The sequence below is a fragment of the Bactrocera dorsalis genome, chromosome 6 (genome assembly GCF_023373825.1).
Source record: "Bactrocera dorsalis isolate Fly_Bdor chromosome 6, ASM2337382v1, whole genome shotgun sequence".
NCBI classification, from domain to species: domain Eukaryota; kingdom Metazoa; phylum Arthropoda; class Insecta; order Diptera; family Tephritidae; genus Bactrocera; species Bactrocera dorsalis.
This window is the reverse complement of record NC_064308.1, coordinates 25,716,057-25,729,390: the sequence shown is the minus strand read 5'-3', so window position 1 is coordinate 25,729,390 and position 13,334 is coordinate 25,716,057. Positions and strand designations below refer to the sequence as shown.

At 36.0% G+C, this 13,334-nt stretch overlaps 1 protein-coding gene across 18 annotated transcripts in view; it reads right to left on the bottom strand.

The window, feature by feature from the left end:
- LOC105225707 (zinc finger protein 2) overlaps nucleotides 1-13,334 on the bottom strand; it is a 315,040-nt gene that overhangs the window by 137,402 nt on the left and 164,304 nt on the right. For all 18 annotated transcript variants that reach the window (XR_007423204.1, XR_007423205.1, XR_007423203.1 and 15 more), the window contains 2 exons: nucleotides 9,581-11,783; nucleotides 7,037-7,218 (listed from right to left, as the gene is read on the bottom strand). Coding sequence is in view for 15 of the 18 variants with exons in the window: in XM_049459974.1 (XP_049315931.1) it covers nucleotides 7,037-7,218; nucleotides 9,581-11,783 (2,385 nt within the window). In the remaining 3 variants the exon portion in view is untranslated. The remainder of the gene's footprint in view (nucleotides 1-7,036; nucleotides 7,219-9,580; nucleotides 11,784-13,334) is intronic.

The window sequence follows — 13,334 nt, the reverse complement described above, 5'->3', positions numbered from 1 at the left end:
AAGTACAGTCGCGGCGGAAGAAAATCAGTCCTATTATTTTCCGGACAAATCCTGTATGCATGCTTATGAAAAGCTAAAATTTTCAAGTGATGAAGGGTTTATTCTGAATGCATTCAAATATTTTTCAGAAAAGTTAGATAGTATCTGTCTGTAGATTTTTAAAAAAGCATGATGTACTGGAGAAATCCGATCTCTGAATTGCTTATAAAAGTAGTAAAAATCTGAAGGTTTTTCGCCACTAGCTCGAAAGGGGCTGTATTGGTTGACACTGGACGTATCTTCTTCCGAACATTAAACATTATAGTTTTGAAATTCGAAATAATATTTTTGTGATAACGGCATGCCTTTGTGCCAAAACTGGGTACATCGGGTCAATACTTCTCCAGATCGATCATGTTGGGATAGATGGACGACATGTTTCCAGTGTCCGGCCCAGTATGTGATGTGCGTACACTCCGAGGACTTAATATCGACTCGAATCACTATCTACTAGCGACAGCTGGTACGATGGGGACTGTTGTGTCGCAGTGGAGAAAAAACAGGCAACACTAGCGTGGTGGGATAGATACCAAAAGTTGAAGAGGTAAGCGAACTGGAAAGTTCTAAGAAAAGATGCTGCTACTAACGTAAGGTTTCAAGACCGGAGCATACTCTTATGGGGCACAAACTGGTGATCTAGTTGCGATGATCAGAGCATACTGAAGTTATGATGGGAGTCCTACTGCCTACTGAGCGGCAGTGAAAGTACAACATGTGAAAAGGTGAACCAACAATATGTGCCAATTAGCGTGGGATAAGCCTTCTTAATATCGCATATAAGAACTTATCGAGCTTAGTGTGTGTCTGAAGCTGTCAGTGTGGCTCGGATCCAGCGTTAACAAATCATCAGCATATCGCTAAAAAGCGGCAGGGGTCGACTGTGACCGAAAACTGTGACTTTACAAAAGAGGAAGTACTTCGCTTCCGCTGGGATAAAATCATTAAACTACACTACATACATATAATCCCATATTGGTTTCAGTCTTACGTAGGTCACTTTACGGTTGTGGCAGTAAAGGGTGTCAGGGATGGCCACACGAATGCGAGGCATCAACGGTTGAGCTCCAAAGGCTGGCGGTTACATCTAGCAAAAGAAATAGACGTTGGTGGTGGCCACTGATGTTAACGTCCATCATACGATTTGAGGCAGCTCCGATATTAATTAAAGAGATGAGTCCCTACACACTTTTATCTACAAAGTAGTCTAGTGGTAGCTAATAGAGGTGAGGCACCAATATAAAAAAGAAACTTAAATAGGACCTATCTAATTCAAAATGAAGTTAAAACATACAGTAAATTTGCGGAGACACATACAAAGAAAGAACGCTGACGTTGCAGAGAAAATCGATGGCAAAATTTCGATAAAAAAAATGCAAGAAACATTCAAACTACAATATTATAAAATATGTAATGGGGAAATCGGCGTCAGCTATAGTAAGAGTTGAAAAATATGATTTATTAGATGCATGCATGGAACTGGTAACCAAATATGAACGTCCACTTAAACTAGCGAAAGATAGCGGATTACGCAAAATAATAAAACTTTTACGCAAAACTGATTGCATTTCTATCATTCGCTAAAATATGTAGGAAGAAGTTTTAAAAAAGGCAGCTAAACTGCGATCTTTCATCAAATCAAAGTAACTAAGATATAATAAGGCGAATGTGATATGCGTTGGAAACTTTCTAAATGAAAATGCGCAGAATATCCATCAAAGTCAACTGTTGCATACTGAGGAAGAAAAAGGAATTTATTGACGCAAATTCACAAGGTGACTAAAAAATTATGTTTAGGATTTTTTTAATACACTAATGATACTGAGGATGGAGATGTATGGCGGAGTTTTCAGTGAAGAAATTTCCGACGAAACCATTCCAATTTCCATATTTGAAGAACTTGAAGTAGACTTTTTAAATCACAACATGATAAGTATCATTGGGTGTCTGCACATACCCCACATTTAGCAGTATCTAATTTTTTCAACGAAATTGACAAAATCCGCAGTAAAGTGAAAACCAAAGTATAGAACCTCAGAACACCTACATTGTTGAATCTGTTACGATAAGAAAACTCGATATGTGTCAACACACAATACGTTTACACTTTTACTTGATTTAAATCCTTACTGCTTAAAAAGTGCTGACGACATAAAAGAATTGCAGCATCTGACTGAAAAATTTGAAATTTGCGAAATTTTTAATCCAGCATATGATATTTTAAATTTCCAATTTAAAAAATGTACTTTTATGTGATATGTTTTTTGGTTGGTATTCTTGGTTAAGCCACAAGTTACTGACTACATTAACAAAACGAGGGGAACATATTTTAATTAATTCGAGTGTTTTAGCTGCCGTTTATTTAGTCCTAGGTATCAGATTTTATTTTCAGACTCAGAAAAAGACAAAAACAACTGAATAAAAAGGAAACTTTACCAAATAGAAAAACGATTTATCAGACTTCAGAGCAAGTATAGATGAAGAATTATTAGAAGACATTTATTTAATAAACTTAAATGTCTCATCAAGAATGTCGTACAATTTATAAGCAATATCCTAAGATAAATTGATGAAATCTAATATATGAAATGTGATTTTTCAAGTACTGATTCCATTTCACATTTGAATTTGATCTCAATTAAAATATGTATTATTATATAGCTAGAAGACCCGTTCCCGCTTTACTGTGGGACTACTATGTACTACCATCTCTATTAGTTAGATTATAACTATTAGTTAATGAGATATAGCATTTTTGGGTAGCAACTAGTGTTAGTTTACAAAAAAATTGATGATAAAAGCATTTCGTGTGTTAATAAAGATTGCTTTTTGCTGTTGAATTTGGGCTAAGCATCAGGCAAATCTACCGTTAAAAAAAGATTTGCTAAGTTGGAAAGAGGCGAAATGTACACCAAGAACAATGAAGTCAGTGGACGCCCTAAAAGGTGAAAGCTCTGTGCAAAGTGGATGCCTCGCAAGTTCATAATCAAACAAAAACAACGAATTGCTGGTTCTAAGGAGTGTTTGAGTGCCCTTTAATCGTAATGAAACCGAATTTTTGCGTCGGTGTGTGACAATAGAAATACGGCTCCATCATTTCACACTGGAGACAGGCATTATAGTGAACTGCACATGATAAGCGTGGAAAGACGAAAAAGTCGGCTGGCAAGGTTATGACATTAGCCTTTTGGGATGCACGTGGTATAATATTCATCGACTGATTACTGAAGCAATTATAATCCATTGCATTGTGTATTTGGTTGCAGTTCTATTCTACTATTCCAAATATTTAGCAATTGTATTGTTTTTGATGAAAGATTAATTTGAAATAGTTCGCATATACTTCCTCGTTTCCGTTTAAATAAGTATTCCTCACTAGAGAACTCCGATCGCTGCTGAATTCAAAGTGCTATAGAGAGAACCGCGGCCTCCGACGCACTATTTATGGCACACTCCCGCCGCACATAGGAGCATTTTCCTTCAAAACCTGCTCAAAAGTGAGAATTACAAACTACAGCGATGCTACTCAAAATTGATCTTTTTTAGTACCTAAGTACCCGTACCAAAATAAACCGATTAAATTGTATTGCCAAACCAGTAGTCGGAGTCTAGACTTCGTACAGTACACACGTCCTTATTCACGATACTCTTGGTTTTTGGTGTTGCGTGAAGTGAATTCCGGTAAATATTTTTTACGGATTCTGGACAACATGGTATCTATTTAATATTGATAATGTAAAGATTAATTTAGTTAATGTAATCATCAAAATTTTTATTTTTTATTTTTTAGAAATTAGTGTTTTTTATAGTGTCAAGCTATAAATTATTTGTTTTACTAAACTACAAGGTTTCTGCTTAACATTTTCCCCATCTTTCCTCCCTTTAAAAATAAACGTGTTGAATTAGGTTGGTCACTTGCATAAAATGAGTATTGCTTTATTTATTTATTTAATAAAATACTGAAATCCTACTAAATTATTCTAGATGGGAGGTATAATGAGCCGGTGTGAAAATTGGACAATGTGCGTGGCACCGCCCACTTTTTGGTGAAATCCTATATCTCGGGACCCGACAAACCGATTTCGACTAAATTTAGTATATAAATTTCTATGTCACAATGTGAAAATGAGCGACTTCCCATGTAACACAGTTTAAAATTCCTTTTGATTCTTTCACTTTCCAGTACACAAATTAAGAAGTAATTGATAAAACGGAATAACACTTTGCGGTAATAACCATCCTTTTGACCAAAAATTGTCCAAATCCAACCAAAAATGTTCAAGCCCATAGGTACCGAATATGTGGACCCATGTATTTATAGTTGACTTTTGATCGAAAATATCGGTCATTATGTGAGATATGCAATAGAAATTCAGACAGAATCCTTTTCTGACAATGGTATTTCTGCATATCGAAAATGAGTTAAATCGGGCCCATATTTCCCTGAGCTCCCATACACATAATATAAAGAATTTCGAACTTATAGGTGACTTTATGCTGGGTATATCCGCCAATATTTGGGACAACTCAACGAAAATTGGAGAACATGTTTTATTCATAACGGTGTATTTTTGCGTCTAAAATAGATACAATTGGGCGAAATTTGTCGCTTCCCCCATATAACTATAACCAAGATTTTCGAACATCCACTTGACCTTGCTCCATATGATTGGAGATTGTACATAAGGTACCTTAATGAAATCCAGGGAACTTGTTTTGAGTATGTGGCATGTTAGCAGTATGTGGGATGAACAAAAATAGATAAAATCTGGTCGATACTACCCCCTATCATGCAATCATGCATTTTTATTAATTTTACTTCACTATAAATAATTTTGTCCGGTTTTTGAGACCAAATGCTCCTATGTGCGTTGCCCCGGCCGGACAGTACTACCGCAAAAGGTACGTCCGGCAATTTTTAAATCTGTAATATCTTCGAAAATATACATTTAAAACGTAAGCTGTAAAGGCCCATATGGATCTATATTAAGTCACAAGGTATTTAAGGTATTTAATTGGGATAACGATTAATACTGTATTGGTTAAAATCGCTTCGAAAATTAGCCATTATTTGTCGTAAAAAGTAAATGACAAAAAAAAATGTTATTGGGGGATGTCCATTAGAGATAGACATACATATGTACATGTACCATCGTGGAATTTTCTGTAGACTTTTTCAATATTTACGATACCTAATACATTGTTTTGATCAGTTTCGTAGGGTTTGCAACGTAAGCGGAGAAAATTTAATTATTTATGACATGTATTATCATGCTACATATGTACATACATAAGTATGTATATAATCTAACAACTATTGGTATGTTTCACACTAGGGGAGGTAAATGTACTCCTTTTGGTAATTAACACTGCAAAGTCTTAATAAATATTAAACATGAATTTAATCTCAATTAAAAAACATTTTATTTTCGTACATACATGTGTATACGCATATGGGGTTTTTTTATATCTATTAGTATAACAAAACTGAACCATTTGAAACGAACCGCGGTGCTCTAAGTGGTTGGAACCACTGAACTGAACCGAGTCGATTTTTACAGCACTAGGAATTTTTCAACTGATTCAAGCTAGCAGAAAACGAGGACTGCTGGAAGAAGTAGAAAGATCTCCTGAGGGAATACAAAAAGTTGATGCGCAGGACAGAACAAAAATCCTGGGTGAAAATTTGTGGCAGCTTTGAAAAGACCCACGAAGTCGAAAAGCTCAGAAAACTATTATCCAAAAACCTCGCCTCCCTCAGTCTAATTCGCAATTAGACGAATTTACACAATCCACCCGAAAAACGACGATTGTTTCTACCTTCGGTTGCTATTGATAAATGTACGCGGTTCAACTTCATTTTAGTCATTGCGTACTGTGAATGATACGGTGTGTGCAACTTTTTGAGAAGCAAGCCAGCAATTACAATTCCTGGAAAATGATAATCACTAGAATACAAATGAAGTTCGCACACTTTTCGCGATAATCATTTCGACATATCAGCTTTCAAATCTACGTCTATTATAGGATACGAACAAAAATGACATTGTCGAAGTCATTTTACATCGTCTTCGCTAAAAATTGGAAATGGACCAATTCCGGTTGATACTTCTGGTGGTTTGATATCAATTCCATTTGCCGTTTATCGATTCACGAAAGATGAACTCATCATGAATGATTATCCGAACATTGGCCAAATTATCGTGATGACTTAAACTGGAAGATTCAAAGTCAAATTCCGGGAGACTTGCGCTCATACAAATCGTTCGATCGTCGTGACAATGAAGACGACGCCGTAAATTATCCAGTGGAATTTCTAAATTCTCTGGAGAGGCTTGGTATGCCACCGCATCATTTGCGTCTCAAAGTTGGATCTGTCGTTATTATGTTTCGTAATCTGCAAGCGCCGAAACTGTGTAATGGAACCCTGATTGTGACGCACCTATCGAATACATGGGGCAGACTGCTTGATTCTACGAATTCCTTTGAGTTCTATCGATTTGCCATTTCAGTTCAAACGGATTCCATTTCCAGTAAAAATTGCATTTGAGATGACAATCATCAAAACACAAGGATAGTCGCTAGAAATGTGTGGCATAAATTTGGAAGTGCTATGTTTTTCACATGGTCAAAAATACGTTGCGTGCTCACGAGTTGGAAAACTATCTTCTTTGTACATTTACGGACCGGAACTGAAACCAAAAAATGTTGTTTATCAAGCTGCGTTTCATTGAAAAAAAAAGAAATGATAAATTTAACTTTCGTTTCATTTCAAAACACATAATTTCACGCAGGAAAACGGCTGCGGGGTCAGCTAGTTTTGAATAAAATTAATTTATTTTGCCGAAAAAAACATGTCTTCTGTTTTGTTTAAGTCCTGTTTACTCTGGAACACAATTTGTTTATTTTTGAGTTATTGCAAGTAACAGTCATATAAAATGAGTTAGAATATCCGTGTCATGAAAAGAGTTGATAGATGAAACATAATAAGTTTACTTACCTGACAAACAGTATCCACAAGCACTCTCACCATCCGGGTGTTTTTCACGCATATGAATCTCGAGTGTTTCCTGATATTTGTAGTGCCAATTGCATTGAGGACATTTCAATGTTTTACAAGAATTGCGAGTTGACATTTGAACGCCGGTGTTAAGTCGCGTTGAATTTAAGATCATTTCGCACCTGCCACATAAACAAACAGGAGATAAGTATTGGGAGTTTTTGACATTATGAGAATAACTAAATAAATTTATTTATTTATATGATAAGACTTTTAGATTAAATCGGCAATGTAAATTCAAATAATATATCCACCTTTTATATTATTTATTCAGATGAAAATAATGATTATTTCATATACTATAATACAGTGTATTCTAATTGCATAAATATTTGATTCTTAATTTTATTTTTATATTAATTTCGCATTTATCTGTGTGCTGTTGCTACCAGGAATTGGATGGTCTCTCAAGTATCGACACACTCTTAATAATAATAGAAATTACTGATAATAAAAAATTACCAATGCTCATGCATATTTATTCTATGCATTTGTGAAGAGCATATGGGGCTGTGCAAATGGCATAAAATCGGTAGCTAATGAGATACCCGCACCACTAGGTAGGTAATTTTATTGTATGCCTGCCGCTGTATCAGCGGCGATACAGTCTGTTGTAACAATACTGGACATATTTTTATTTATATTCATGCAATTGTTCATTTATGTTATGTATTTGATTTAATTGAGATTGCTCTATCGGTTTTACATTTGGTTAGTGTGTTGGGATTTCCGTGATTCCCCAGAGATGCAAACGAGTCAAAACGTACGCTTAATTCTGCAGAAGGGGATGGAATCCCACGATGCGTCATAGAAAAGGCAGTTATGTAGGCATGTATGTACGAAGTTTTTCAATACTTTGATGAAATAATTTAAGCAATGAGTTTATGAAGTCCCAACTAATTGCCTATTGTATGAATTCATTGAAAGCTATGCAAAATATCCTAGAGGCAATTTACGCTTGCTATGTGTAAGTACGATATACATATCTTCCCATGAGTTGCTCCGATAACGTGCTCATTTATAAACATAAAAATCTTTAGAACATGCAAAGGAAATATATTGGGTTGTCAAAAAAGTCTTGCGGTATTTTCGCTAGTTGGCGCTGAAAGCGCGTAGTTCTAGTTTTATTCATCCCATCGGGTCATGCTATACCTTTTTGGAAAGGTCATTTCACGCGCTAACACGTATTTGATTGATTGTCGTTTCTTTTAAGTCGTTCGTGAGTTATAGCATCGCAAACATGGAGCAAAATAAAAAGAAAATACGAGAAAGGCAAAAATGCATCTCAAGCCGCCAATAAAATTTGTGCAGTTTGTGGACCCGATACAGTTTCCATTTCCACCGCACAACGATGGTTTCAACGTTTTCGTTCTGGTGTAGAGGTAGTCGAAGATGCACCACACTCCGGAAGGCCTGTCGTCGAAAATTGCGATAAAATCGCTGAATTGGTCGAAAGAGACCGACATAGTAGCAGCCGTAGCATCGGTCAAGAGCTGGGCATGAGTCATCAAAAATTCATTTCAATTTCAATAAAAAAAAAATTCAATAAAAATATACGAATTAGAATTACTACGAACGAAATAATATACGAACTAGAAATAGCTTAACTTCGGTCGGACCGAAGCTAGAATATTTGAATACTTGATTTTGATCAGAACAATTAAAACAATATATTCAAATATTGTAGCACTGCCTTGGATAATAATATTATATTGTATATGCCGAAGATTCGGGTTGGTCGATTTTTGATATAAAGGAGTTTAACTTTCTACATTATCCAGAACGACAGCCAGTTATAGGTAACGAAATTGACCGGATTTTATTCGGACAAGGTATGTTGTATCGGTTATCTAAGCCGGTTTGGATCGGTAAGTTTTAGATCAAACGTTGATGTCGTGATTATTTGTGTTCATTTGGATAAGAAATTTCGCCAAAGCTTTGCTACATCTGAAATCCTAAATTCTATTATGTAGTCATATCATTCTGTATCCTCTGTTTCTTTCCTTAGACTTGGCTAAGTAAGTCGTAAAGGTATATTCTTTCATAAATGTTAAGGAATGCATTTGAGTGGAAGGTTGGCGACAATATTACGCTTCCCAAACCATTTTTTTTTATCAAGGCGTGTTTTGCTGCCAGGGATGATAAATGTAGCGTAAATAGTTCAAGGTGGTGGTTTTAACCATTTCATATAAAGTTTGCTCTTTTAGTATGAACCATTGAAATTCTTGTTGCTTTCACCATTTTCAAACATCTCTGGGTCTATGTACGTTCGTACGGCATTAGATCTAGGGTATGTTGCTATTGCGAAAGGGCTGGAAACAGGAATATACAGGGATCATTGATTGACGCCACATAATACATATAGTAAAATATATACATATACAATCATAAACTTAAAAAATTTGAAAAGATAATTTTCGCAATATATTTACTATTTTAAAAGCTGTATTTATATCAAGGAATCAAGTAACAGAGTATTCTTACCGAGCGCATTCAACGCCTAATGGCCGTCCGTTGATGTGGTCCGAACATGCGCCGATAGTAAAACTTGGGGTATTGTTAGCCACTGAGACTGCGGCCGCTGCAGCAGCCACAGCTGCAGCAGTAGCTGCATGTTGTTGCTGGATTGTCGCTGTCACTGCTACTGCCGCAGTTGAGACATTGACGGCTGTAGGAGATGTAGTCATGTGTGCAGGAGATTTCATAATAGCGCTATTGGTGCAACTGCCATTATTGCGATTTGGCGAGAATTTCGACGTGTTGTTGGCAAACTGGTGGTTTGAAATGTGATATGGAGGCGTCTTTAATTGTTGAATTTCGCAATTTTCGCCATCGTTATGGTCGGTATGTTCGGAATAATTGCCACTAATGTCGGAAAAGGTGTTTTGCTGTTGTAAATTAAGATGTTGTTGCAAAAAATCAGTGAACAATTTAGCGTTAGTTTTGTGTGCATCTGTAGTACCACAGTTGACTTTTATATCATCAGATAAAGCTGCCAAAGAAGCTTGTAAGCAGCTGAGTTGAGTAGGCGTAGGTGCAATGGTCACTAATCCCGGTTGAGGAGGGTCAAAAGAGCTACTAGCCATTGTTGCAATTTGTCGTTGCTGCTGCTGCAAAAATGTAACTGTGGCTGCCAGTGTATCTGTTGAATTCAACATATTATCTTCCTCTGATACTGTTCCTGAAGGCTCTTGAAAATGTTCAAAGTCACCTTGAGTAATTGGAGCATTAACTGCTAATGTGGACATTTCTAGCATTTTATCATGGCTTTTCCGAAATATTGACAAAGGTGGGCTAAGGATGTCATCTGAATATAAACCGTGTTCGTCATTGTTGCCCATATCACAGGTCATAGAGGTGTTTTTGGTTGTAGGGATTAGGGACGTTATCAATCTGGGCTTCAATTGTACATCAGCATTTGAGCATAAAACGCTGCCAGTTGCAGTTCTAGTGTCCAAACTATATGTCTCGTCCAATTTAGTAATATTTTCTGATTCTTTTTTTGGTAATAAGAGTGTGGAAGCTGCTAACATATTTTCTGTTGAAGGAAACAGTGATGGTGATATCGATGCACTTTGAACTTCGGAATCGGCACTGTCGACGGATTTTATGGGTACATTTGCCTTAATTTTTTGCTGCTGTTGTTCACTGCTGTCAAATTTTGGGCTTGATAACAGTGTTGTTACTGCTGTCGTTGGCACAGGAACGTTCTCCTCATATTGCTGCTCCTGGAGCATACATTTTGAAAATGAGGTTGTTAGCAATAGATGACTATCATTAATACATTCAATTGCGCTGGACAACGTATTTGGTACTGTTTTTGATGGTGACAACGCTGTCTGTGTTATTGGAACTACTGACGACACTGGGGAAGTTGACGATGAAGATGGCGATAGTGAATTAGAGTTTGACAATATTGTCGCTGGTTTTTCCGATTTTTCGCGCATTACACATCCTGCAGTCGATTTCTCAGAGTTGGAAGTATCAAGTCTACAAGAAAATACCTGTGATGTACCCTCATTAAATTGAATATCAGTCTCAGAATTTAAATTGTCATTTTGGATTACATTGAGCACATCAATTGGCTCAAGGAATGATATTTGCGGCCGTTCATCCATATTTTGCGGCTGTATAATTACGCTCGAGTATTCGCGGTTTAATAAATGCTGTTCTTTTGCTTGTAGTGTCAGTTGATGTTCTATGTTAGCGTGTAAGCTAAAAGATTTTGTGTTCCCAAATGATAGTTTGCATATAAAGCACATCAATATCGACTTTTGTATTTTGGAAGATATTTTGTGACCATTACTACTATCGCTATCGTTGTCGTCGAAGGTGCTGTATCGGCTACGTTGTTGCTGTTCGGTATACAATTTTCGGAACTCCGTTTTCTCCACACTGCTTTTGTCGGCGGTGGTAGTGTTAGCAACGTTGGCAGTTGTAGCATCCTGAGCACTCACAATGCGAAATGAATGTATACGAGGGCTTGCGCTGCATTTTAACGCATCGAGTCTTTGTCCATCTTGACCACCTGGTACTTCCTCTAACGTAGTCGATGGTGTACTCAATGTTGTTGTTGTCGCACTTGCTACAGTAGTTGTTGTTAAGTTTATAGTTGCAATATTTGTTTCCCCAACCACGTTTGACGCCAATAATTGATTAGATTCAGTCGTTTTTTGTACTGTTTTTGCTGTTAATTCATGGCATGAAATTTAGAACTAAAAAATTAGTTGAATTGTCTATCATTTAAGAATAACTTATAATCAAATAAAGTAAACAGGGGAGATGATTTCGCAATTCGAAGAAATTATAATTATGTCTTCAAAAATTTATAAAATATATAAAATAGAGTTTTTTTAAAACAACTGTTTAATAATAGATGAAATTGTCAACTGATAAAACCATTGTTGCAAGTTTTTGGTATCAAATTAGATTATACTATAGTTGATATTTCTATTAACATCATAACATTGATGTGGGAGGTACGACCCGATGCTAAGCTAATTTGTTCTAATTTTGACACAAATTCATATTTTATTTAAGGCAATATTTCCACTTACTTTCATTCCTCGTTTAATAAATTGCATACATACATTATTGTATTTTGGACATAAAATTATAAAACCCTCTCAAAGGAAACATAACCAGATAACTTTTGTTACATACAGGGGCGGATTAAGGCAATTTGCCGCCCTAGGCAGTTACAATTTTGCCGCCCCAGACAGCAGCCTAATTTTTGCCATTTCAGTTATTGATGCACTGACCTCGAGTTTTTTGAATGCGTTCATGAATTTGTACATTAGAAAAATATGTACAATTAAAAAAGTTGGGAGTGATAAATTAGGATATGTCAATTCTATCATTTTTCATAATATTTATTGACAGTTGTACATAATGCTTTTGTAGCTCAGTGCGTTTGTCTGTTGCCTAAATGGTAGTCGGTTCATGTTCACATATTCTTACGTCGTGCTTTACGAATCGCAAAATCACGAATGATTTCATCGCACTCTATGTCACGTAAAATTTCCGCTTCTATAGTCAACAAAGCCAAAAAATTCAAGCGATTTTGTCCGATAGTTGATCTAAAATAATTTTTAACTCGTTTCAAATAAGAAAACGATCTCTCACCGCTGCAGTTTGTGACAGCTAAGGAAAGGAAAATTCTGTAAGCAATGTCAACATTTGGAAAAACTGCGTTAAGATCTTCACTTCTGAAAAACTTGAAAGTTGGCTTGATTGTTTTCAAATTCTGATCACATTCAAGATATGCTTTGAAATGAATCAATTCATCATCTAATGAACTCTCCAAATCTTCATTAAATGCTTTTTGCAAAATTTTTGCTTTTTCCCGGATGTCAGCATTATTCAAGTTCCCCAAATTAATCAAAACAGAGAATTTTTCGTTAATTCCTTAATATTTTCAGCACCTTTCCCGTAATTCAAGTAATAGATTATCAAAGATAACATTGTATGTGTTGACTCTGAAGTCATCTTTCCCAAGCAATGTTACCTTCTCTGTTTTCGTTTCATCGTGATAAATTTTCCGACGCTTTACCCTACCCTGAATTGTTTTGTATTCTTGGTTGACTGACAAATCGAATGCTCTACCTTCAAAAAAGTCAAAATCTTCACGTGCATCACCCACAACTTTTATAAGACTTTGATACAATTGAACTACTTCATTCAGGTTAGTCTGTGTTGATTGTAATTTTTTACTTACAGCATTGAATTTCGAAAGTAA